This window comes from Passer domesticus, chromosome 6 (genome assembly GCF_036417665.1).
Source record: "Passer domesticus isolate bPasDom1 chromosome 6, bPasDom1.hap1, whole genome shotgun sequence".
Taxonomy (NCBI): domain Eukaryota; kingdom Metazoa; phylum Chordata; class Aves; order Passeriformes; family Passeridae; genus Passer; species Passer domesticus.
Window position 1 is genome coordinate 25,207,034 of NC_087479.1, and position 27,467 is coordinate 25,234,500.

At 35.9% G+C, this 27,467-nt stretch overlaps 1 protein-coding gene across 11 annotated transcripts in view; it reads left to right on the forward strand.

The window, feature by feature from the left end:
- Positions 1–27,467, forward strand: part of RALGAPA1 (Ral GTPase activating protein catalytic subunit alpha 1) — a 129,979-nt gene that overhangs the window by 58,656 nt on the left and 43,856 nt on the right. For 10 of the 11 annotated variants that reach the window (XM_064423934.1, XM_064423936.1, XM_064423937.1 and 7 more), the window contains 14 exons: positions 40–138; positions 251–406; positions 1,837–1,965; positions 2,946–3,071; positions 4,154–4,212; positions 6,195–6,303; positions 11,446–11,556; positions 12,503–12,571; positions 13,473–13,607; positions 14,351–14,534; positions 22,213–23,077; positions 24,513–24,584; positions 25,524–25,647; positions 27,302–27,457. In XM_064423934.1, the coding sequence (XP_064280004.1) occupies positions 40–138; positions 251–406; positions 1,837–1,965; positions 2,946–3,071; positions 4,154–4,212; positions 6,195–6,303; positions 11,446–11,556; positions 12,503–12,571; positions 13,473–13,607; positions 14,351–14,534; positions 22,213–23,077; positions 24,513–24,584; positions 25,524–25,647; positions 27,302–27,457 (2,394 nt within the window). The other variant, XM_064423941.1, reaches the window with a different exon arrangement.

Here is a 27,467-nt window from a genome sequence, read left to right on the forward strand (position 1 = left end):
TAAATAATTCTTTTTCTGTTTCGTTTTTAATAATTGCAGATAAGGGACAATCTTGGTATTTCAACAGACAATCTAACTTCACCATCTCCCCCAGTTTTAATTCCACCACTAAGAATTCTAACACCATGGCTCTTCAAGGTAAATTTGAGCGCTAAAATGTGAAACAGAAATAAAAGTTAACATAAGTATAAAAGAGTGTTTAATGTAATTTTTTTATTTATGAATAATAAATATTGTTCTAAACCTGTAGGCAACAATGCTGACTGATAAATACAAACAAGGAAAGCTACATGCTTATAAGCTTATTTGTAAGACAATGAAACGAAGACAAGATGTTTCTCCAAACAGGGATTTTTTAACTCATTTCTACAATATAATGCACTGTGGACTTCTTCATGTTGATCAAGTAAGTTCATTATTAAATTCAAGATAATATAAGAGTTATGACTGAAAATAAAATTCTCTTCTCAAAAATACTCAATTTTCATCTGAGTAATTTAACTTTGTTTTGGAAATCAGTGCTGTGACTGATACTTTTTCTAAAAAGAAAACTTTGATAAATGATCCTCATGTTCTTGGTTGTATTCAGAAATGCTTTTTTTGTAGTCCGTTTCAAGCAAATATGAGGGCAGAAAAGGTACTCTCTCATTTTCTATTGATTGTATGTTACAGATTGAAGTATGCAAGAAAGAGAAGGAAGCAGATCTCTAAAGTCTACTGTTCTTCTTACTTGCTCCCTGATGCAACAGTTTAGCTAGTAAATTGTGCTCACTACATTGGAGGACTTTGTTTCTACAGCAAGTATAGGAGCCAGCAAACTGAGATGTACTGAGTGTATCTAATCAGTGGGAGTAGACCTTTTTTATAGGTTTTGATATTAAGAAGTCTGAAAATATTTTATTTAAATATTTTAAAGGTTTACAGAAGTGTAAAAAAGTTGGGTTTGTGAATATTTTTGAGGAATGATTATAGGCATGGGTAGATCAAAGGTTCAAACAACCCTGTTTTCTTTAACTGGGACAAATAGAATTAGTCCAAAATCATTCCATAGGTGACTATGGATAGGACAGATGTCCAGTTTCTGTCCTCTAACAGCTATTAATGCTGCTTTTCTTGCTGGATTGAAGATCCTCCTGTGACATACTGCTATTTAGTTGGATATTACTACTAGTGGAGAATTATTCAAAGGACAGAAGGGGAGGGGTGTCTATCTGTAGACTTGGGATGTTTTTTTACAATTAAAGCATTTTATACTTTTTTTGAAGTACTTTTGGAAAAAATTGCAACACGTACAATGATTTTCAAAAGTGCCTCACCAAGTCCACAAAAACATAATATGTTGTGCTGATTAACTACATACCAGAAATATTACAAAACACTTTATTATCATCCTTCAAATTTTGATTCTATATGGTATATGTAAGAGGCTAATACCTTTTTTAAAGCTATAGCCAGACAATACTTGATGGAGAGGATTAAGCAGTTGTTAAAGTATAATAGCTGGTTATCTTTCTATATCTTTTCTGTACCTATTGAAATGAATAGTTAATCAGTTACAGAACTCTTTAAAGCTGACTGTAAATTAATAATGAACTATTGTCCAAGCTTAAATTGATCTATAAAGTATACCAAGTTTACTTATGTTAATATGAGTATACTTAAGGAATTTATCTTTTTGTGCTACTCTTGTCTCATTAATGAGTGTCCTACTGGCCAGTATGAGTTTTCTTTCTCACAATTTTACTTTCTACTTTTGATAAATACCTGCCTTTTTTCTTTCATTTTTCATTTGATTTGTGTTGATACTCTTCCTTTTTTCCCTTTTCCTTCTGTGAGGATATTGTCAATACAATCATCAAGCACTGCTCTCCTCAGTTCTTTTCACTTGGTTTACCTGGTGCTACCATGCTTATTATGGATTTCATTGTAGCAGCAGGAAGAGTGGCTGCTTCTTCTTTCCTCAATGTAAGTATTCATCAGTTAATTCTCATTTATGGGTGAGAAAGAATTTGAGAGAATACTGAGCAGTATATTTTTCTTTGACTAGCGTGTTAAATTGATCCCAGAATTCAATGTAGGGTTTATCAAATACAGATAATGTTAATGATTTATTCTAGAGCACTACACATGCCTCTTCAGGAAATATATGAAGAATGCAAAAATTACTGTCGAATGAGAGAATCTTATTTTAGTTACAAAATTGTGACTGCCATTTTTTCTGTGCTTGAAGGTGTTTAAAAGTAAATTTCTATTTTTACTATGATTTCATTTTAAAAATGTACTTTCCCCCCCATATCTCTGCTATGGAATGACTTTTATGATCAGGCTTGAGAACTCAAATGTGCTAGTGTTTGCACTATTTGGAATTTTTTTCACATTTCTGGTTTTGTTACTCAGGCAACTTCAGCCTTACATAGTAATACTGATGTGATTACCTAGATGCTGTTGGCTGTGCATACTGTACTCTCTCAAATCTCCCATAGTCTCCTCCAACTGTCTGTGAATTTTGACTGTTTCTCCCATCAATCCCTCTCTAACCATCTCCCTCAAGGTACTTAGCCTCTGTCAGCTTCTTACACTGTAGCCTTTCCTGTTCAGCAATGCCTCTTGTCACATTTAGTAGTTTTCCACGTCCTGGTCAATTAGCTGAACCTAAGCCCTGAGCCCAGTTAGCAACTCAGTCATTTGTCTGTAGTCCTAACAATCCCTCTGCCTCCTTTTTACTGTCTTGGAAAATGAGAGCAGGGGTGTGCATGAGTAACAATTCAATGAGCTGATGTCTCTGTTTACTCAGCTTTGCAGGAGCTCAGAATTTCCAGGAGAAAGGAAATGGCTATGCAATTTCAGCCATCATTCTATTTTAAGGAAGCTAAAAATGTCAGCTTTCTGATTGAAGTAAGAATATATATTTCTCTCTCCCCACTTTGTTTTTTTTTTCTTTTCAGGCACCAAGAGTTGAAGCACAGGTTCTTTTAGGATCTCTAGTCTGTTTTCCCAATTTATATCGTGAACTACCAGCTCTTCACCCAAATATTCCTGACATTGCTGTGTCTCAGTTTACAGATGTTAAGGTAGGAATTTTAAGAATATTTGGCTGGTATTCTGTTAACCAAATACATGCCTAGTGTTGTGCTTTTGCAGAAAATATGAAGATTTTAAGACCCTAAAACTTTTTTAAAGTAATTATCTTACCCTTTCAAGCCTCCATTCACTAGGGCAATTTGCAGGTATCACAGATTTAATTAGCTGAGACAAGAAGACTGAGAGGTTTAAGATTAATTATTTAATTTATTAAGATAATTTTATTTATTTCACAACTGGTGAAATCTGCCTGTGTTCCTAGAGGCTTTTAAAAATTTCTGTACAGTAGTGTGTTTGTGTTTTTTCTTCAAAAGGAGTCCTTAGCTTAATAGAGTCCTTAGCTTGTCTATCATGACACAGTTAGGTAGTGTGACAGTATACTGAAACTGCTCAGAGCTCAGTTTATGTGTCTAAGAAAGGCCCTCCTTAAGTTTTCCAAACTATTTCAATTTAGGGAGAAATTATTTGAGAGCTGCTTTATACCTTGCTCCCATTTAGAGACTGATTTTGAATTCCTTCTTTCTCATTTCTATTGTAGAATGTCTTTTTACATGAATTATATTAAGGGCAGCCTACAGTTTTAGGGACATTTCACTGTCATTGAGTGAAAGTTCTTCTTGACAGCATTCTTAAGGCACTGTAGGCACTTAGTGAGCGACTAGTTGAAAATACTTTTTAAATCAATTAATTTTTTAAAAAATGCTTGTGTAAACCTTAAAATAAAAGATTCTTTCTGTCATACCCTTTAGCACTACTCATGCTAGCTTCAGGGGGAATCTTTTCTTATTTCTTTTTTACCCTTGATATTTTATGGAAATGCTTTGACAAGAATTGGAAACTTGGCTCATCAGCAGAAATTAGGACAGTAATGTGTAGTATATTCTTGGAGTGGCACAGTAACAAGTATCTCAGACAGGCTAGATATTTGGAGTAGTGGTAAGCAAACAATTCATCTGACCACAGCATAGAGATTCAGCTAAGCAACATGCCTGTGTGCACTATAATAATATTTTGGTGCTTTCTGTGATGGAGTTACGTGTAAATCAGTGAGTATTTCCTCTCTTCATTTTAGGAACTCATAATTAAAACTGTGTTAAGCTCAGCAAGAGAGGAACCATCTGGTCCTGCACGGTAAGCAATACAAAAAGAGCTTCTACATTAATAGATTCTTTTCTTTATTAGACTGTTTTGAGGTGAATATATTAGAGAGCTTAAAGTAAAAGTTGTTGCATTTTATTAATGGTTTTCTTCACCACTGTCAAAACTGTGGTCCATTATGTGAATTTAAAATTGTTTGTGTTAGAGATATTAAATGAACAAACTGGGCTGGTCTAGTCCAGCATTCTTTCTGTGATAGTGGCTGATACTAAAGGGTGTAAATAAGAGTAACAGAATAAGCTTTCCCAGCCTACTCCGCTGTTCAGCTCGGGGATTTTCTGGACTAGAGAGGCATTCTTTACTTTGATTAGGACAAGATCATTTATGTGAGGGAGGGGTAGTTTTTGGGGCTTTTTTATTAGATCACATTATTTAATTTGAAAAACAGAAATAATCCAGCCCTTATGATGGTATGGACGAGAAGCAGAAAAAAATTGAACTAAGCATTAAACTAGGAATGGTTGTTCTGATGCTTAAACCTAAGCATCTTCATCAAATAAACAACTCTGGAGAGGATTATTACCAGTTTTCTCTTCTGTTTCTTAATTTGCTTAGGATTTTATTCCTCTGTACCCATCTTCAGAAGCATTGAGTTACAGTCGTGTGTATGGGATTGGAACAGGAATCTCTAATGCCTACCAAGGAGGAGTGCATTTGTGTGCCTTATATATTTGGAAAGAGCGAATATATATTTCCAACAAATGTATTGTCATTTAAAAATACTAGAAGTACATACCCAAAAAGCTACAACTCTGGAAAAATCAACTTATTGAACCTTTAAACAGTGTTTTTGAAAACCAAGAGCAGTTTTCATCAGCCCACTTACCTCTTTCTTCATGTGAGCTGATAATATTTTTCAACGCAGGAAAAAGGAGTATCCTGAGATCACATTAATTTAATTTTTCCTGTTACAAAACTGCTTTCTTAAAGGCATAACACTCTCCACTTCGCAATTTTTCTTCCAGTGACAATGTACAAAATAGGGTGGTTCTACACTATAATGTACAATTAAGTCTTGTATGTATTTTTGCTGTCTGTAAGCATTCTTGTGATTCTATGTAGCCTTAAAATCCCTTTTCTACAGCACAGGCTTCATAGCCACTTCTGTTTCTTCTCTTGCCTACAGTTTTTCCTTCCCAGATGTAATGCATTGCAGGTCACATGACCAGCTTTCTTCTCAATTTTGGCTTGCTCTCCAATTTTATCCAGGATTTTGAATTCCAAAGTTGTTTCCAAAATATTTGTAGCTGTGTTCCTAAAGAAAATAACTAATGGATCAGAGATGGCTTAAGCTAGCTCCTTAACATTTCTGAACAAATTTCATCCATCTGCTGATTTGAACACATTTATCTAAATACTCTTTACCTTTACACTTCTATTTCTATGAAGAAGAAATAACATGAAGAAACAACAAAAGTTAATGTATTAATCATGATATGTACACAGTTTCTAGGATTCATTTACCCCTCCTCTATTCATCCTTGTATATTGTCCATTGAAACAATGTGAATATCTATGAGAGAGTAACATTCCTCTCTCATCTCTGTGTCTCAGAAGCTCTAAATATGAGCAATCTCTTGTGTTAGGAAGGAGGAAGCTCTCACCCCTATTTTTGCTTTGTCTTAAGAAAATATAAGAATTTTGCACATGTTGATTTCAGGTAATATTTCTAATCAAAACACACATAGAAATGCAGGAGTTCTTGATGTCTTTTGGATTTTTTGATTGCTCAGATGGTGCTTCCTCTGCCCTTTCCTATGCCTTCACCAGCATACCTTGGATTTCTTGATAATTTTTAAATAAGTTACAGCACTAGAAAGGTTTTCGTGCAGTTGTTTTGGAAATATTAAAAACATATTTGTTATTATGTCTTTATCAAAACTTAATGAATCATAAAAATTACACATTCCTGTAGAATGTTTCTTAACAACTTGTCCTCCAACATTGTTTTACAGATGTGTTGCTCTTTGCAGCCTTGGAATTTGGATCTGTGAGGAGCTAGTCCATGAATCACATCATCCTCAGATCAAGGAAGCATTGAATGTGATATGTGTTTCTTTAAAGGTGAAAGAATTAAATTTTTACAATGTTTATTGCCTTTTTGTGTAAAGATACTTTGCATTTTCAAAGTCATAATGACATTTGAGCATCCTTACTCTGCAGTCTCATTTGCCATCCTTACAAAAGACAGAGTTCAGTTTAATGAGTGGATCTCTGAAATGTCAGAAGTTCTTTACCCTTCTTTAAGTTTGGAGGGAATGATGTGCTGGGAGGATAAGATAGTGGATCTTTATTTTAACAAAATCACTAGCCACTCTAACCTACCACAGTATTCTCACAACATTCTGTGCACGTTCACTTCTGAGTTCAAGTCATTGAATTATGCAATATTATCTCTTAGGCCTGGCTAGATATTTAGTGAGAAATGCAGAGTACTTATACTGGATGCATGGAAGCACCAGGAATGTTTCATTTGCTGTGGCAGAGTCCTTTTCTGTACTTAATCCAGGAGCTGCATTTTTTTTTGCTTTTTTTTCTTTGATGAGTGTTTTTGTTATCCTACTATTTTAAATCTTTTTGCATTTGTTCTTATTTTATAGAATAATTAAAATATTAGGAAAAACATCTTGGTTTTAAGCAGTTTTCAATTTACATGTTTGTGATCAATAGCTTCAACTTTTTAAATGCTTCCCAGTTTATCTTCAGAACCTTTCTGTGTGCTTTTTGTTTGCATCAAAATTCTATGAATAGTCTAGTCTTTCTTTATACACAGATTAATAAAAACTAGAGTGTACACCTCTTACATATGACTTTGTCGGATGTTGGGGATTATTATTTTCTTTTAAGCAATGGGCATATGAAAAATATCTTAGCAGATCAGCTGCTCACATCCTTCCTGTGAAGGAGGATTTGAGTCTCAGTATAAGGTAGCTGCAGGGCTTTTAGTATTAGACTCTAAATTGCAATTTCCTGTTTTGCAAAATCACATTCATTCTTTGCAGCTCCACTAATACCCTCTTCCAGTGTTTTCTTCTCGGTTTTTAATAACGCTTAACTTTTGCATTTTATCAAGTTCCTGTGCAAGTTTGGTATAAGGCAAATGATGTTTTATCTTGCTGCTTCAATTTATCATTATTTGAACTATTTTTAATCCTGAAATTCATAGTGATTTATGTTCTTTTTCTCTGACATATTTATTAAACCAATTATTTGTATCTCATTTATATTAAACATAAATTACTTTTTGAATGAGAAAACAAAGATCTTTATATTTCTTCTTTGCTTTTCTTTGTGTTGGCAAAACCATCCAGTGCACATTGTCTTTTTTTTCTGTTCTGAGCAATGGTATACATTCACAATTGAGTTTCATAACGAAATGAAAAGTTCATTAATTTGTCATGGGAGAAATAAATTAGCTCTAATTTGTTACCTTAGCAATCTCCTGGCTACCAAGTAGTCAGAGGTTGGAACTCCCAGAATGGATTATTTTCTTATTTTCAGGAGAAATGAATGGGTAGGGAGCTATAGTCCTAGTCTGACTTACTGGTAAGTTCAGTTGAACAAATAACATTGAATAGAAATGTTTGCAGCAATTACATGCTTATTTTTGAAATACCAGAAGCATATTCAGAGCTGCAGTTCAGCAGCTTGCTTTGGATATAGCTAGTGCTTCTCCCAGCTGTGTGGCAATATCGTTCTGTCTACATTAACCTCTGCTGGAGCTTGAGCACAAAGGATTCTAACCAGCCATCCAGACCTATGATTTTATTCTGCTTCTCTCAAAAATGCTGCAGATACATCACAAAATTGTGTTGTACACAGATTGAGTTGTGTGAGTGCTAAACAACAGGTTATTTTCATGTATGGACAAGGTTAAATTCCTCATTTAACATCCAGAAAGAATGGACCCTTACAAAAACTGACCTTATGGTAAGACTACTTTCCAAGAAAAACCCTGTGATTTGGGAAACAGGAAAAATGCCAGTTCATTTCTTTCTTTTTCTTTGCCCATCAAGTGAGTTCTCAAAAATGATATCCACAATTTATGCTACTAAATATAAAAGTGGTGAATTCTTATGCTTTATGACATGGGACATTTTCCAGAGACAAAGAATGGCAGTGGAATGTTTATGGCATCATACAGGTGTTTCCATGCCCCCTCTGAAGGTTCTTGTAAAAGAAGTCAACCAAAAAACTGACTTGAAAGGGGTGAAATGTTTCATTATCTGGCTGCTTGAGTTCAGGAAAATGTCCTTCCAGAACCCACAGCTCTCAGAACTGTCTGTTCTAAGGTGCCTGAGTGTTTGTCATGGTTTAAGCCCAGCTGGAAGTTAAGCATCATGCAGCCACTTGGTCAATCTCCTTTCTTCCCACCCTCTGTAGTGGAATGGCAAGGAGAATCAAGGCAAATTTTGTATGTTGAAATGACAGCAGTTTAATAATCAAAAGCAAAGTAAAACAGCATAATGATGGTAAATGATAGCAATGATAAGAGAAAGGAAAGAAAACCCATGTGATGCACAATACATTTTCTCACCACCTGCTGACCAATATCCTCTTCCCAGCCCAGACCAACCCCCTTTCCAGATAACTCCCCCAGTTTATGTACTGGGCATGATGTCCCATGGTGTGAAGTATCCCTTTGGTCAGTTTAGGTCACCCATCCCAGCCAGGTTCCCACCCAGTTTCTTTTGCTCACCTTCTCACAGGTGCAGCATGAGACAAGAGAAAAAAAAAATCCATGACTTCTGATAAACAGAACTTAGCAAAAACAAAACATTAGTGTGTTATCAGCACCATTCTCATTCCGAATCCAAAACACAGCTCTGCAAGAGCTGCTGAGAGGAAATTAACTCTACCCTAGCGACAGCATTCTTTTGAAATGTGATCTATTGACCATGCTAGGACCGCTTTCTGAAGCACATGAAGGATTTGATCTATTTCAGCCAACCCTGGTATTCTTGATCAAAACTTCCTCCCTGATGCTTCTCCCATGAATAAAAAAAAATTGTGTGCAAGATTAGATTTTAAATTTATTCATATTCATTACTTTATACACTTTATCCTTTATGTGAAATTTATGTCTCCGCTTACTTTTGTTCATTTATTAAATTTTAAAAAATTATCTTTAACCAGAGAAATAAAGAGGTTAACTGATTTACGTAAACCACCCAGTAATAATAAAAAATTATTCATTCATCTTCATTTTAGAACCTCTTTAGAAAAAGAACCCTTAAAAATTTAAGAAAGAAATGCTTTCTGTTTTTAAGTAGTGAATGGTCAGTTATTCAGTGCCACTGAAAAGTCTGCAGGTATTTTTTTCTCAGGTATTTTTTTCTTACTTTCAGTGGTCAGGAGGTATGTATTAAGCTACCCCAGTTTGTGCTCTCCATTTTTCTTCTTCAATGATTTTGGGGTTTTCCTGGAAGCTTGTTAAGATGTTTTGAGCAATCTGGATTTGATCTCAAGTTCTGTAATCACATTGTCATGCTTTCAGGTTTTTTTGTGTTGTTGTGTTTTGGGGGGAGGGGCAGTTTTGGTTGGGTTTTTTGTTTTTTTTTTATGGTTGCCACTCAAGCTTGAGCATTAGAATCTATGCCCTGCTTACTGTGCTCTTACAGAGTACTTTCACAGCATGGATGGAGAGAGGCTGTCTCATGAGGGATAAAAAAAAGTAATGATAGTCTGGTCATAAAGTTTGTGAAGATTTGGAGATGTGACACGTTTACTGTGTTGAGCTAAAAGTCAATAACATGAAGCTGCATCTGCTGAGAAATAGGGAAAGTCAGAACAAGAATTAACTACCCATTGTGTACTCAGGTTTCCATCTCCCTGGATGACTTGCAAGAGCCATTCATAGTCTTTCCTTTTGCTTACACAAATAACACAAATAAAAAATGGTAATTAAAGCTTTGTACTCCACACTTTTCCTTTTGCTTGTACCATTTCTTTTCAAGACTTCAAATGTAAGAATTGATAGCTCTGCTTTGATAAGAAGCACTGACCCAGAACAGAGTCTTCTTCCAGTATATTTTCAGTTTTAAGTTTTTTGCCATTCAGAACTTTTATTCTAAAATCTTTCTTTTCTACTCCGGATTCATTGCCCAGACATTACAGCTTTCCTAAAGCTTTGTGTTTTTTAAGTTTTGTGAGATGCATCCCTCCCTGAAGGGTTAATAGAAGTGGTCTGAGTATGAAAAAAGCTTATGAAGCCAAGAAATTACATCTAAGCGTTGTTACAGCATAATTGCCCTTTTCTGAGTTCAGAAGTAGAGAGCCATCTTGCAACACATTCCTGTGACAGCTTCACTACTGAATGCAGTGATATTGAAACAAGTAAACTACGTTCTTAATAATGCAGGAGTTCAATGGTAATATTAACTTTGTCCTTGTCATTTTCTGCACACCTTAATGTTTTAAAGCAAGTGCAGTGAAGGTAAAAAACTCAATTACATGTCTTGTGCATCAACAATTTAGGGAAACACATCCCTTTCTTTTAATTTCTAAGTTTTGCAACTTATGAGTGTTGAACAGGGTGTGCATTCCCCCCTAAGACTGGGAATTAGTTGTACAGATGTGTTCCCATCTGCTTTGACCAGCCCAGTAACTGTGGAAGGCAGGCTGCAGAGCAGCAACCTACTCCTGCCTTTAAAAGAAAAGCAGAGTTAAGCACAGAAGCCAAGGTGAATTCATTTCCATTCCAACATGTGCTGGGCACAGCCATCGCTGGCAGATAGCAGAACAGTTCAGCTCCTATTTAGTGACACGGGCTGTGCTTTGGGCATGTGGCTCTTTACCTGCCTCGATTCTCAGCAAAGACCTCTGATTTCAGAATTGGATCCTTAGGGGGCTTTGCAGTAATTCATTAATATTAATATTCATTAAGATAACAAGAAATTAGTTCCTGTCTTCATGATATTGTACTAACTAGTCCAAAGTTAGTTAGGAGACACTTTGCCCCTTCCTGGTGTGCATCTCTCTGGATGTCTGCTCCAAAACTTTGGTGTTAGCTGCTTGCATTTGTTTATGAATATAAAGTAGTTACTTTTGTGCTTTGTGAAATTTAATTCTGTTCTCCTGGTAAATAGACACTTAAGGAACTATATGTGTAAACCCACCAGTGAAATTTGTGACCACCCTACCACCTAATGTACTCTTACATGAAATAATTTTGTCATTGTTACTGTGCTGTGTCCTCTTTTCCAGTTTCCAAATAAAACAGTAGCCCAAGTTGCCTGCAGTATGCTGAACATGCTGATACATTATGTACATAGACTTCAACTTTATCAAGCTGATTCACCATTAAGAATTATTCTAGTAAGTAATTTTTTTAATTGAAGCATTCAATCATTTTAAATGAAACACTACAATGTATTACCCTAAAATTAAACACCTGAATATTGACAATTATGCTTTGCAAAACATTGAATTAGTATAAAGGTAATCTTACTTAACACTAGCAGCAGGGAGTTGCAGCACACTTAACTTCCTGACTCCAGTATTGACATGTAATGTGTCTATATCATGCCTGTTTTTTCTCAGAGAAAAAGTGTCATGAGAATGTTGTCAGTGAAGTACAATTTTTTTCTTAGTATTAGATATCTTCAAGCATGTTTATTGAAGTTCAGGAAGAAAATGATTGCTTAAAATATGGATCTGCAACTGTATTTTGCATATCCATGAAAGAGTTTCAGTATAAAGCAAAAATAATATTTTGAATATGCTTCCCATAACAAGTAGACTATGGCCTCTGTGAGTCTGAGCCACAGAGAAAAGACAGAGGGCTCCCAGGTTCTTTTAATGTGAAAGCTTCTTAAGAGATACAGCAAGCATTTCTGTGCTCCTCTGGAGACATATTTTTGATCAAATAGAGACAAGGTGTATACAAATTCTAGTAGTTCTAAGAAACAATGTAGCTCAGATAGCGCCATACACAAACCAGCACCAGATTTCTTCCCACAGCCTACAGGCTTGTTGAGTCATGTTCCTTTTATGCCTGAATATTTGAGGTAGCTGTGTAATTTCATTGTCCTTAATGCACCTACGTCAGTCAAACAGAAGATACTCCTTCAATGTATTCTGCAAAACTCAATTAAAAGTGTATTTATTAGAAAAAAATTGTCAAGGAGTACTGTAACTTGTCTCAAAATAATTGTAATAGAATTTAACCGTGAATCTAGTATCATGTTAGATTTACCTGCTTAAAAAAATTATTTTAAATATTTAGGTCCTATTTTAAAAGAAATATGGTATATTTCCCCAGATTCTGATAGCAACTATTACACATCTGCTACCCAGTACAGAAGCTTCCTCTTATGAGCAGGACAAGAGGGTAAGTATTTTTCATTTAGAGTACTTTCTGCTTCCCAAAAGCTGTGTCTCTTCTGAATTAGCTTTGCTGTGGAGTTCATTAGGTTTGTTATACTTTTGAAGGACAAACTTGGAATGCATTATGTGAAATGAGTAAATTAGTTAAATTGATTTTTTAAAAGACTTCTATTTACCTTGAAAAATATTTTAGAGAATCTTGCAGATATTTATTTGAATTGTCTTCTCTTCCAAAGCTGAGTTTTAAAAATCCAAAACATTTATTTGGTCTGTAAGTTATTGATGATTGGTGTGGATTTGTATCTTAATCTAATTCTGTTCCAGGGTCTTTCAAAACATCCCAAGAGGGAGTTGATTCTTTTGATAACTGAATAACCTACAATACAGAAAGCAGTTGGATTTCTTTCAGATGATACCTGGTGCATACATTATTGATATGTTGTAAAGGACATTATGTGTTATTTATAAAGCACTAAATATGGGTGAACTGGTTCCATTTTGTGTAATCCTTGATTCACTTTACTGTGAAATGTATGTGCAAAATGGTGCATCAACCTTAATTTGGACCTGTGTTATCTGTCATTTTAACAACAGCACACTACAAATCAGTTTTGAAAACTGTGGGTATCCTTTTAAATATAGTATCTGCTCACAGTCTTACCCTGATGAGAAACTGTTGAATGGATGGCCTTTGTTAAATGCCTCAGTAGCCAAAGTTTTTACTGATGCCATAGGTTTTGAAGATACAGTGGTTAACAAGTGGGACCTGCCATTTCTGCAGAAGGTTGACTTTACTGAATTGAAAAAAAAGGCAAAACAGAGAAATAAAGTAAAAAGATAAATATGAAGTAGCAGGTTATCAGGTGCTGGCTCAATTGATTTGTAATGGAAAGTGTTTTTTCCAGTTGGTGGTTTCTTTACTTCTGTGCTTACTGGATTGGATAATGGCCTTGCCATTGAAGACTTTGCTGCAGCCTCTTCACACTACAGGAGCAGAAAATGATAAGACCGAAAGATCCGTTCTTAATTGTATATATAAGGTACACGTTTCTTTGTTCACTTACTAAGAATTTCTATGTATGGAGGTAGTGTCAGTTTCAATGGAAATGAAGGCAAAAGTTTTCTGTAAGCTGACCTCCATTCTACTCCTGAAATATAGATTGCTGGCTCAGTTCTTACATGTTTCACTGCAACAGCTTGACCTTTGGTATATTTGGAATAGTAGATTTTGTTTTACATTTTGGATGGTTAGCAAGCCTTTTTTATGTATGTCATATGGATTGCAGATGCTTGTATTGTAGAAGACTATACATTTAATACAAAAGGATGTAGTTTTTATATATCAAGCAATTTCATTTAGTAATGAGCAAAGCAAAAAGCACTAAGTTACAATTACTGTCTTTAGGAACACAGGAGAAAGGGGTTTTTATCCTTTTTGAAAGGGAAGGGGATTATGGAGCTTAGACCTAGCATATGTAATTAAAGAAGATAGGAGATCTAAAAATAAAGGTAGCTTAATGGTTTTTTGTGAGTTTTGTTTCATTATTGTTAAATTCCACTTTGGTGGTAATAATTGTCTTGGCAGACCAGAGTTTGTTTCTGTAAACATCAAGCATCTAAAATTTTCCAACGTTTCATCATGCCTGACATGATGAAACAAATAGACCTAACAAATCTAACAAACAGATTCTTAAAATGGAAATGAAAATAAACTTAATTTCTTATAAAACTATAAAGTATAAATTTCAGTAGTTAATGAAATGAAATTCTGGTTTTGTTCTAGGTTCTGCATGGATGTGTCTATGGGTCTCAGTGTTTTAGCAACCCAAAATATTTTCCTCTAAGCCTTTCTGATCTGGCATGTATGGATTATGATCCTTTTATGCATTTAGAGAGCTTAAAGGAACCAGAACCACTGCATTCTCCAGACTCAGAGAGGTCTTCTAAACTTCAGCCAGTCACTGAAGGTTTGTCTAATTGCCTAAATACATTGTCTTTCACAAAAATTTTGTCTGGGTTTTCAGTATTTAAGTGTTGGTCTACAGCACAGGTTTTCAGCTGTATGTAGACACTGGGTAAGAACCATTAGTATGGAATGAGCAAATGTAATTTTGAGCAATTACCATTTGATTAACTGAAATAAGTATGTTCTGTACAAGACCAAGATCAATAGGATATGGATTCTTCTGTGCTCTGTGTATCAGCAGAAGTGTTAAGTACTGCAACATGGATAAATGTTGCTTTTCATTTTACTCTCAGTAAATTAATTTGATTTTTCCTTATTTTGCTCCTTTTTCTAGGAGAATTTTGGATTTTTGTTCCTGTTTGACACTGCAGTATTGAATGCTTTCTCTGAATATTTTTAGCCTATCATAATTTTTTGTTGATATCTTTTGACACTTCTTAAAACCACAGATTTGTTTAAAAAGAGAGAAATTTTCTCTCATCTAGTTAGAACCTTAGGAGACATGGGAATTAACATTTTCTTCATAATTCAAAAATAAAGACTCAAGAATCTAAGCCACAGAGGACTATCATGTATTATGCAGTGTATCTAGTAAATATCAAATGGCTACATAGGGAAGAAAATTGAAAAAGACGAGATTAAGATAGGAGCAACTCTGTGTAGTGCTATTCTGCCTCCGTATTAAGTTGTTCCATTTAGGCTTTTTTAAGGGTATTAAGAACCAGATAAATGCAGCAGTTCTTTGTAGCAGCTGTGTGCTAACAGCAGGTGATTTTGTGGTCTGTAGTGACTACGTGCTGTTTTTTATGTAGAGAAAATGGCTAATCATTGTGCCCTTGTCTAAGGCATGCTTCATCATCCTCAAGTACTTTTTTGGCCAAAGAATTCTAAACATAGAGCTGTCCCCTAATAAGCTCAGTATTGGATTGAACAAGTCTGATCTGAGAACTACTGGCAGGAGGAGCTGTAATTATTAAATTTACTGAAGAATGAATCAAGGTACTATAGTTGGCTTTTCGTCAAATGGCTGTGGCCTTATTAGTAAAAAGTAATCATCTGCAGGGTCAGAATGAAAGAGGCTTCGAAGGATTCATTCTGTCCTAATTACAGTCTCACCTATACATATTATATAAAGCTAATATTTAAAGCATTTGCCAAAATTTACTTCCACTGCATGTTCTATTAGAGTGTAGTGAATTGTAGTAGCTTTTTATGCCTGGCATCTTTTGTATTCCGTAATAATCTGTAATTATGGGTTAGAAGCAAATGCTGTGTGGCTTTTTTAATTTGACAATCTGAAAAGACAACCCTGAATAGATTTTTCTTTAAATGAATACGGTTGCACAAAGCCTTAGCATCAATATCTTCATTTTGCATTTCCAACCATGATCTTTTATGATTTCTTGTTAAATTTCTTAATAAAAGTAATTTCAGATGTTCCTTTTATCTCTCCAGATAAATTAAGTTTCAGGGCTCTGGAATTGTAAGTTAGACTGTGAAATTTAATTGGCAGACTGCAGCATTATAATGCAGCCCTGGTTCTGCAACCTTGGCACTTCTAGTCCCCATTGCCAGGCAGAGAATAAAATTGGCAGTGCTTGACCAGTTGCACAGCATCTGTTCTCCCTGGCATTGTTGGAGGAGCGAGAGGAGTAAAACTAGTGGATAACAACCAGTCTGGGTCTCTGTCAAGACAGAGGGTCAATTAGTACAAGCTAGCAGCAGAACAGTATGCCAGTGGATCAGCACCTTTTAGCAGAGTAAAAGGGCTATATCATAGTATCTTTTTTGAAGGAATGGAAATGAGCAGGGGAAAATTACAGGGAATTCAGGGAAGTTCTACAAAAACAGGGTAGGAATTGCGAGACTCTTTCCTTAGGTCACAAGCAAAGCTGAAAGTGCTGAAATTTCAGAATTCTTAAGGCAGGGTGCTTTAATGGATGTGATTGATTTAGCCTGTTACGCCTCTATTGTTCAAGGTCAGATCCATCACAAGTTTTGTGGATACTTAGCCACAGCAAAATGTGGTATGAGACCAAGAAGACACAGGACTTAGAGTGACACAGCTGTGTAGGAGAGACAGGATCTACTCAGAGGTGTGGAGCAAGTCATGCAGTAAACAGCAGGACAAAGATTTCTTAAATCCTCTGGGAACAGGTATATATCAAGAGAGACGATGATTATTGGCTTCTCTTTTTCAGTAACTTTACAAGTTCTGTCTCTCACAAGGAAGCTCTTAACCTAGCATTATCTGTAAATTTGTCTTTTTTCTGCTTTCTGTAGCTGTTAAAGTGGTAGATTTTAGTATGAGATATACAAAGAATAACTTTAAAATTGGGTATTAAGTATATTAAATTGTTGCATTCAAAGCCAGAATGAACTTTTAGCAACTCTCAGTAAGGACATCAGTAGGAAGCATTTGTTGCATCATCACAACTTGCAGGCAGCAAGTCTGTGATGCTTTCATACATCTGAAGAATCCCTGGGCTTGTCTGTGTGAAGGCTGATGAACTGTTCCTCTAGTTAGTGTTGGCAACAACCTACTCTAGTTACAGTATAAATGGTGATGGTGGTGGTTTGACCCTGACTGGATGCCAGCTGCCCACCGGAGCTGCTTCATTATTGTCCTCCTCATCTATGCAGGGCAGAGAAAATATAAAGAGAGGCTCATGAGTTGAGATAAAGACAGGAAGAGATCACGCACCAATCACTGTCATGGGCAAAATAGATTTGACTTAGGGAAATTAATTGAATTTATTACCAAGAAAATCAGGATAAGATAATGAGAAATAAGACCAAGTCTTCAAAACATTATACCCCTACCCCTCCCTTCTTCCTGGCCTTAACTTCATTGTAAGTCTCTACCTCCTCCTTGCCCCTAGTGGTGCAGGGGGATGGGGGTTGGGGACTGCAGTAAGTTCACCACACATTGTCTCTGCTGCTCCTTCTGCCATGGGGGAAGGACTCATGCTCTTCCCCTGCTCCAGCATGGAGGTTCTCACACAGGAGACTTCTACAACACAAGTCCTTCCCACAAACTGCAGTTGTTCATGAATTCTCTACTGTGGGTCCCCTTGATATGGCTCAGTCCTGTAGGCTCCAGCATGAGTCCTCCATTGGGTCACAAGTCATCACAGCAAGCCTGCTCCAGCATGGGCTCCTCTCTCCACAGCACCAGAGTTCCTGCCAGAAACCTGGTACAGTGTGGGCTCTCTACAGGATCACAGCCTCCTTTGGGCATCCATCTACTCTAGCATGGGGTCCCAGAGGCTGCAGGTGGATATCTGTTCCATCATGAACCCCCATGGGCTGCAGGGGCACATCCTGTCTCACCATGGTCTGCACTAGAGCTCCAGGGAATCTCAGCTTTGGTGCCTGGAGCACCTCCTGCCTCTCCTCCTTCACTCACCTTGGTGTCTTCAGAGTTGTTGCTTTCATGTATTCTCACTCTGCTCTTTTCCGGCTGCAATTTCCTTTTGCTCAATTTTTTTTTTCCTTCTTAACACTATTATTCCATAGGCATTACTTCCATTGCTGGTCAGCTTGGTCTGACTTGGAGCTGGCTGACATTGTTTTCATCAGACACAGGGGAAACCTCTAGCAGCTTTTCAGAGAAGCCCCTCCTGTAACCCCCACACTACCAAAACCGTGCCACACAAACCCACTGTTCTAATTAACTGCACATAACTAGCCAGCTTAGATGTTCCTAAGCCAAGCTGGACTGCATAGTGCCACAGCCTCAACTTACTGCTGAACTCTTCCATTTAATTTCAGGACCATAAACATATATGATGGAGATTTTTTTTTTTTTCTATTCTAAACAAAAACATTTTGAAAGCTGGTCTTCATAGATCACAAATCTGTTAGAGGTAGCTTTGAGATTTGATGTATATAGGTAGATTGGAAGGTTCTAGTAAGCTTACATGGATACAGTGGTCTATCAGTTATTGATTTGATTGATTTTTACCCCATTATTCATATTTCTCCAAACATATGTTAAACTCTTTTGCATAGATTGATCTTTTTTTCTAATATTTTTCAATTTCTAATGCAAAAGCCTTCCCTGCCTGATGTCTAGTCTTAGCTTTTGTTTAAAAAGTAGAAATATAAAGTAGTTTTCATATAAGGCTTTGCTTGCTGTTTGCCATTTTACTGAAGGGACACAAAATGCACACTTTTAAAAAAATACTTTGTACATAGTGCATCTAGATTAACACAATTTTTGTTTTGTGGGGAATATTCTAGAGATGGGTTCTCTGTTACTGTATGTCTATATACCTGAAGTTTACAATTAGAAAGGAATGAGACTTGCTTAAACTAAGGTAAAATACAGGAAACTAAACTAAGAGGAACACTCTTAGGCTCCCTCTAAACATAATGAAAGAAAAAGAAGTGTTTTTAGAGAGTGATTCATCCCATTGAATTTGGGATTAATCAGTCTGTACAGGTCATCATTCTTTAGACAGCTAAAATGACAGGGAGTTAAATTCATCCTTCAGTCATTACTTTTTACTTCTACTGCATAACCACAGTTGCTTAAAACTGTTCAGCCAAAGTTGAATTAAAAAGTTAACAACACATCTTAAGGAATCCTTCATTCATGCCACAGATACAAATTAGTAGTGATGGACCTTCAGCCTTTCCACGAAAGAGGTAATTTCAGGACTGAAAGAAATAAATAGTATAACATGCTTTTTGTAAATTGTGAGGTGATCATGTACATATTTAAATTACATTGCCCAAGCCAGAGGCAGTACCATTGTGAAGAAAGAAGCAATGTGTTCTCTCAGGAAGACAGGTCAACAAAGCAGTGAGCTGGACTGCCTTAATGTGTAAAGATATGACTTAGTTTGTAGAATTTGTGGTAGAAGCTGTGGTAGCTTACATTATTACATATTTTCATTTGCCCTCCAGAAACAAAGAGCATGATTTAGATATTCATTTTAAGGTTTTAATATATTGAATGTCCAGTTATTCCTGATTGAAGAGATGTGCTTCTAGGAATAAATTAAGTTGCAAAATTAATATAAAATTTTCATAATTTCAAAAAGCATTACTAGGCTTGGGATTTTTCCTTTTTTTTTTTCCGGGGGACACCATCATCAAAATCTGATTTTCTGTGTGACAAAAATGTTTCAAGATTAACTTATTATATTTCAACATAACAGGTTGCACCTTACAGTCTACTTTCAGTATGCTTGTCTTGATACTTCTAATTTAAATTTTTTGTGTCATTTTTAGATCAACAGCACTGTATTCTGAGAGAAGACTCAGATGTAGTGGTCAAATTTTATAAAAGAAACAATGACATATCTATGATTTTAATTCAAGTGCAAAGTTTTCAGGGCAAGGCTGTATTAGGACTGAGAATGGATCTTCCAAATTTAAATTGTTCCCCTCTGTCTCACTGCATGACTTTTCCATATGTCCCTTAGGCTCCTAAGAGAGTAAATTCTCACACACAGGCACAAAACAACTGTGGCCAGTTTGAGATCTTTAGGGTTTGGCACACAACAGTAATAGTAATAACATATGCTAGAAAGTCCTTATTTCTTCAGGTTTCTCAGCAGAACTTAACAGAGGACATTTAACCTTTATAGTGTGGGAGTTCAGGTGTCTGGTAAACTTGTGTGTTTCTGCTCCTGGGAACCTGAGAAAAGTATTACATTATTTATCTCTGCAGTGGCAAGTGTTAAATACTTGGTATAAATATCCTGATAAAGATGGGCCACCCTCAGCATTGTCCAGGTGCTAGTCAATAATGTGCTGATAAATGATTCTTCAAGCACCCAGTTTATTTTCTCTTTGTTTTGTATGAAATCTGCTTCCAGTTCCTTCTTATGTTTCAGCAGATGGCACTATAACTTAATTTCCTTGTATGCTGCCAGTGTCTGGATATGTAATTCAGCATCACTGAATGTTTTTGTATTTATAAATTTTAAACAAGAAGGCTATATATGATAAAAATATTATCTCTAATTTGCTTGTATGAATTCTCAAAGCATTTATTTATTAAGATACTTGGATAGATATGAGTTTTAAAGTTGTGTAAATGTTATGTTGATTTTGCCAGCTATTAACCAGATGAAATGTTTCCCTATTTGCAGTTCAGATGTAGTGCTTCCTAGAAGAAGAGAATAGTCAGAATCCCAAACATCTCCTACATGCTGTACCCAAACCTTTTTGGGGGAAAAAAAAGGCAAATACATACTACCTGTTTATTTTTGCAGTTGCTGAATGCATCCATCTTCAGAAACTGAAGATCTATAATGGCAGTCAGTACACATGACAAATTTGCCTTTATTTTTCCAGTTAAACCTATTAAGACATCTGAAACTGAGGAATTTGTTCATTAAACATTAAGTTTTGCAGCTTGTGAATATCCAACACAAAGGGATTTTCGTTATACTTTACTTCTATGCCAAAGAGGTTACATATTCTCATTAAATACTGAATGAAAAAGTAACATCATTCAGAACATTCTGGTTCTGGTTTGATGGATTTTGGTGAGAAAGAAGATGGGAAGCATTTGCAGCAGTTTTCAATGTTTAATGTAATTTAAAATGTATGATGTAATCCTCAGGAGTACAGTTTTTTAATCTTCCCTTTGTAAATCCCAAATTCAGGGCATCCATGCCCAGTTACAAGAGAGAGGATACAGAAAACAAGTACTTTGCCATTTTGATCTTGTTCTCTCTTCCACCAGTCTTATTCTGCAGTGTAATATTTTTGTGTATGGGTTCTTCAGTGGGTCCCCTGAACCAGTTGACGGTTCTCTGCCTGAAAGACTCACTTTGTCTGGCTCATGTACTTCATGTAGAGTGGACTTGATAAGAATAATTCAATAACAATATAGTACTGTGTTAGTAGGGTGTGATATAAGCATAAAAACTACCTTTTGTGAATTTAGATAACGTAACATGCGTGTGGAAGGTATGCAGCAAAGAAGGAGGTGGCAAAAACCATATTGAAACACCAGTGCATCTCACAGGGTGAATTTCACCTAAGATGAGCACAATTAACTTTTCTTTCTCCCTTTCAAGGTTTTCTAACCTGAAACTTCTTAAAATGCAGTTGTGGCATGAGATTTCATTTCTTAAAATTTTGAAAGTATGAGATCATGTTCAATATAGACAGCCTTGTCTTTCATTTTGTACTTTACTTTAAAATTATCCAGTGCGATTCTCAAGCTGACCTACAGCTATATGCTCCCCAGGGAAATTAAGATGGATTAGACCTTTTGTGCATCTATCTTCCTTTGTATTTCTCAGTGTAATGATGTGTATAAATATAAAAATACACTGCAGTTGGAGTGGACATCTTGCAACACAGTTATGATCTCTACTTAACAGCAATTCAAGATTTATTTTCACTAGATAAAAAATCGTGCATTTTAGAAGAACAGTTCTGATAACAAAACTATGGCAAAGGAAGTATAATCTGTAGACATAGAGGTGGCTGTAAAATAATGAAGATGCTTCTTTAACTGTTTTAGGATTTTTCATGTTTTTTATATACAAAAACCAATGGTCATCAAGATACATATTTTTCCCTTACTGAGTTGCATGTATCCTCAGCTTGCAGCACTCATTCTCTCAGGAAAATACCCAAAGAAACACATAAATCTCAGTGTTGTTTTCTGAACTCTTCTTTTAAAACCTGTGCTCTTTCTCTTGCAGTGAAAACTCACATGCAACAAGGATTAATTTCTGTTGCTGCTCGTACTGTGATTACACATCTAGTCAACCACTTGGGCCACTATCCTATGAGCGGAGGTCCTGCCATGCTGACCAGTCAAGTGTGTGAAAACAATGACAATCCATACAGTGAAAGTCCTGAGCTTTCTCCTGAACTTTTTGAGAACCCAAATCTTCAATTCTTTGTATTAAACAATACTTCCCTGGTGTCTTGCATACAAATCCAAGCAGAAGATGACATGCCTGGGGGAGGACTGTCTGCTGGACTTGCATCAGCCAATTCAAATGTTAGAATTATAGTGCGTGATCTGTCTGGCAAATACTCTTGGGATTCAGCCATTTTGTATGGACCATCATCTTTATGTGCATCTTCACAACAAACATCTTTTGCACTTTCATTATCTCAGCAAGATAAACCAGAAGATGCTCTTTCATCTTTTGAGCATGTGGAGGATGTATCTGCAAGAGATGGAATTACACTCCAAGTTAAAAGAAAATTTAGAGACACTGTACCAACATGGGATACAATTAGAGATGAAGAAGATGCTCTTGATGAGCTGCTGCAGTATTTAGGTGTTACAAGCCCTGAATGCTTACAGAGAACTGGTGTTTCACTCAACATCCCTGCTCCTCAACCAGTCTGCATCTCAGAAAAGCAGGAGAACGATGTCATCAATGCAATTCTGAAACAGCACACAGAAGAGAGAGAGTTTGTTGAAAAGCATTTCAATGATGTAAATATGAGGGCTATGGAGCAGGATGAGCCAACCTCACAAAAGCCACAGTCAGCATTTTACTACTGTCGATTACTTCTCAGTATACTAGGAATGAATTCATGGGATAAAAGGTAAAGCGACTCACATTTTAAGAACTTTTTTTGAGGAACTGTGTTGTTCTTACCTTGATAATAGAGTTTAAGCCAAAAATATTCCAAGCCAGCTAACAAAAGGGAGGGGATGTGCATCTAAGGCCCAAATGGCAGCTTTCTTCTGCTTTTCAGCCTGTCATTTAGAGAGACAGAAAGGAGGAATCTGTTGCATTTATTGTGATTCATAGTCTTTCCTTCAAAAGTGTTGGAAGGCAAATTGAAGGAATCATGTATTTTCTTTGCTTCCCATGTATGTTTCTGCAAAAAATCATTACCTTTCAATGTCAGAATAATACTCAGAAAGTGTCATATTCTCAACTATTGTGTCGCTGGACAGTGTCCTGCTGCTTTGTCTGCTAAAAGCATGCTTGCATGCAGCCTCAAAGCCTTGCATGTGTATTAGCTAATGAGAAAGATGTGTCCCCTGCTATTTATTTCAACATTGGCTGTGCTTGAGGACTGTTTGAATATTGTTTAGAACAGGAAAGAACCATGTTCAATTACACAAGTAATGTCTTTTTACATTATTATTTTTGTGTGGGTGTGATTAAGTGCATGTCTGCATATACATGGGGGTATGTACAAATATTACAAATATTAATTTTGTGTGTCTTTCTGAAATCTTCTGCCATTGCTTTCAAATTCCATATTAGAATCATTGATGTGTTTTCTTACTATGAAGGGAAATGGATATTTGGTAAAACAAAAAAAAAAAATCTGTGTCACTGAGGTATCACTGGAATCAGACAAAATGTTGGTCTTACTTATCCTTCTTATTTGGATCTTTAATTCCTCAAGGCAGTCTGGTTTTGAACAGGACTGCTCTTAATTCCACAGTGTTTTGTGGGAAACATCTTAAGCACAGTTGAAAAGACATGAAAACTGCCTTTCTTTCTCTAACATATTGGTTTCGTTTTTTGTTTAAATTGTTACAGCTGGCTGGGTGATTACTGAGCTAAGTTCTGCCCTGGAGTTCAGGGTAGCAAAAGCTCTGTGTTGAATGCACCCACTCCTTACAACAGTAGACTAATGGGAGTGTCTTTTGTCAGTAAACATATATATTTTATGGTTCTTCTGTAGAGAAGAAATGGATCCCAATCAGATCCAATGAATTGACAGAAGAAAGTGGAAAGAAATAAAGGTTATACTCGGGGCTGTAATGAATGTAGAAGATTTGCTGGAGTAAGAAAGATAGCTTCTTTAAGAAGCAAATTAGATTAATTAATTAATTAAGATGTCGTAATTAATTAATTAAGACATCTTAATTTCTATATGTTGAGAAAGGACTGTTGAAAAGGCAGAAGCATTTGTTAACTGTTCCTGAGTGGACCTGGATATGTTGTTGTACTGTTGTTGTACTGTTCTGTATCATCAGTGAAGAGGTAATAAAAGAGTTACAAATTTCTCTATTTAGAAGAAGCTTTCATCTCCTGAAGAAAAATGAGAAGTTACTTCGAGAACTCAGAAATTTGGACTCAAGACAATGGTAAATTCTTTTAATGACTGCCTGCTTACTTGTTTTAAGTGTGCTTTTACTCAAATGGCTCTAATTGCATAGATGTGAGAGTTGAGCTGACTTTTTTAATAGTTTTTTTAATTATTAATGTATTTTGAACCGTATTGTAGTTTTTTCTGTTACACTGAAGTTGCATCGGTTTTATTTGTAGGGTCAAATTCTGCACATAAAATACCATGAGATAAACAAATTTCAGAACACCTTATAATTATAAACATTTGTGTATGCATAACATTTAATTCTTTTAAAACTTTGATATATCAAAGCCTTCACATTTTAAGTTTAGTTGATTGTTTAGCTGTTTCACATGATCCCAGTATTTGAAGACATGGACTTCTAGTTAGAATTGTAGCACAGAATTGAAAACTGACTTGTTTTTGTAGAAGTTGAAACAAAACCCAGTGGAAGTTGTAGAATTGTGAGAAACGCATCTCCATTTGTTCCAATGTCTAACAATAACCTGTCAACAGAAGGCATTTAAATGATTATTTTAAAAACATTTTTAAAATTTGTAAAGATGCCTCATTCAGTTGGACAAGCTGCATTTTCACAGAGTTTTCAGAAGGTGCTGTTGTTAATGGGCAGTGCAATGCCCACATTACAGGTTTGCCCATGTCAAAAGCCCCCCTATTCCATTAGTAATTGGTACAGACAGCACCATCCTGCATCTTGGAAGTGGTGAAAGGGGTAAATGCTGCTCATGTACAGCAAAACTTCAGGCTCTAGAGAAGATGACACTAGAAAGGACAGAATGAGGACATGAAAATAGAGGGGATATCCAAAAAGAAGCCATATCATTGTACTGTAATTCCACTGTGTTTTAAAGGCCATGCTCTGTGTGTATTGTTTGCATATTTTCATTTCATTTTGGTTAAGGCACTGTCCTGCAATGACCATTCTGTTTTACAGCCGAGAGACACACAAGATTGCAGTGTTTTATGTTGCTGAGGGACAGGAAGATAAACACTCCATTCTTACGAATACTGGGGGAAGTCAAGCCTATGAGGATTTTGTAGCTGGTCTTGGCTGGGAGGTATTTATTAAATGTTTTTATCCTAGGTTTTTTTATAAAGACAATTACTGATACCTTCATGTATTACAAGTCTTTGGCTCTTCAACATTTCTCACAAGTACTAAAGTACACCAGTTTAGAAATGGGACTTAGAGAAAAATTCCTGTTTTAGTTTCATTAGCATTCCTAGCCATTTAAATTCAAACTCTCAACAACTGAAGAAAGTCTGTGCAGGCAAAAATAATTCTTTAATGTGCAGTCCTGTACTTGGCTTTCATGGGCTGATTAGGAGGTATCTTGATTTCCCTGTAAGCTTGTAAAGTATGAAGTCCATTGAAGTTTGAGCTTTGCTCAAATTTGGAACTTCACAAAGTACAGACAAGCAGCTTCTCACATACTCTCTTCTTCCTGCCTTCCACTGCAGGCATGTTCACACACTCCACTCTACTTCTCTTCCAGTCAGAAATATTGTGATCTACCCTATCATCTATGTGGGCCTGCAGCTCTTTAGTCACTTGTTCAATACTGTCATAAGGATTTCCTTTTTTCCATCTTTCTTTCAGATGCACAGGATTAATTACCACTGTAAAGTTCAATTTGGCACTGTTGCACAGAATACAGGAATGGCTTTTGGTCCTGGTTGGCTGTATGGGAAGCTGCAGATTTTTTGCTTCTCTTACAAATTGTGCTCATCAGGAGTGTCCACATGAGTGTCTATCTTATTTGTTCTTTGTGTTTCTTTACTCCTTAGGTATAAAAGGACACTACCAGATTAACTGTGTGGATAATGACTGACTTTCCCACAGGAGCAGAGGAAAACAGCTACAAGTCTGCTGACTTTCATGAGCATAGATGTTTATTTTCCACATTCAGGAGGGAAAAAAAACCCAACACTAGTACCATAAAATATCCTTCTTTAGTGGTTTAATTCTCTTAGGCAGTATTAGCTAGTTTAAAGAGTTGCTAGTTTGGATTAATATTCCATAATGAGACGACTAATATTTTTACATTAAATTCTCATCCTTTAGTATCAAGAAAACAAATATATCCCATGTGGGCAGAGATTAAATGTATTCACATCTGAAAAACAACTTTTTGTAGTCACTGTTTTAAAGGTGAAACAGCACATTTAACATGCTTACTTACTTCAGTGCCAGCCTATTTCCCATTGATCTAAGACTTAAAAGCTTATTTACAAATTATCAGTTTGTTTCCTGTGATTTTTTTTTATATTCACAGAATGAAAAAATCTCAAAAAAATATTTGGAAAGTAATAGATTCCCTGACTGTTACACAGAGTTTTTTCCAAAGCTAAGGTCAAGGTTCATGTAGTGTAAGAGAATTTAAAAAGAAAACCAGAAAGCACATGTAAATGACTGCACTCAAATGATCAGGGAACAATGCAGTAAATATTATTTACACAATCTTTCCTTTCTTCTAACCTCATCTTTCCAGTACCTTCTGTGGTGACCATGGAATACAGAATGCTAGTGCACTGCAGTTGTTTTCAGTCTATTCAGCAAGTCTGAGCTCTTTTAGAAACCAAGTGTAACATTACTGTTGGGAAAAGGATCTTCACTTTTATAGTTCAGTTGAAAGTGCATTTTAAAGTATAAAGCATGTATTTATTACCTGATTTTTTTTTCTTGTAAAATTTCCTGGTTTTTATTTATAGGTAAATCTCACAAACCATTGTGGCTTTATGGGAGGACTGCAAAAAAACAAAAGCACTGGATTGACCACTCCATATTTTGCTACCTCAACAGTGGAAGTCATGTTCCATGTGTCAACAAGAATGCCTTCTGATTCAGATGACTCTTTAACAAAAAAGGTAGGTGTCT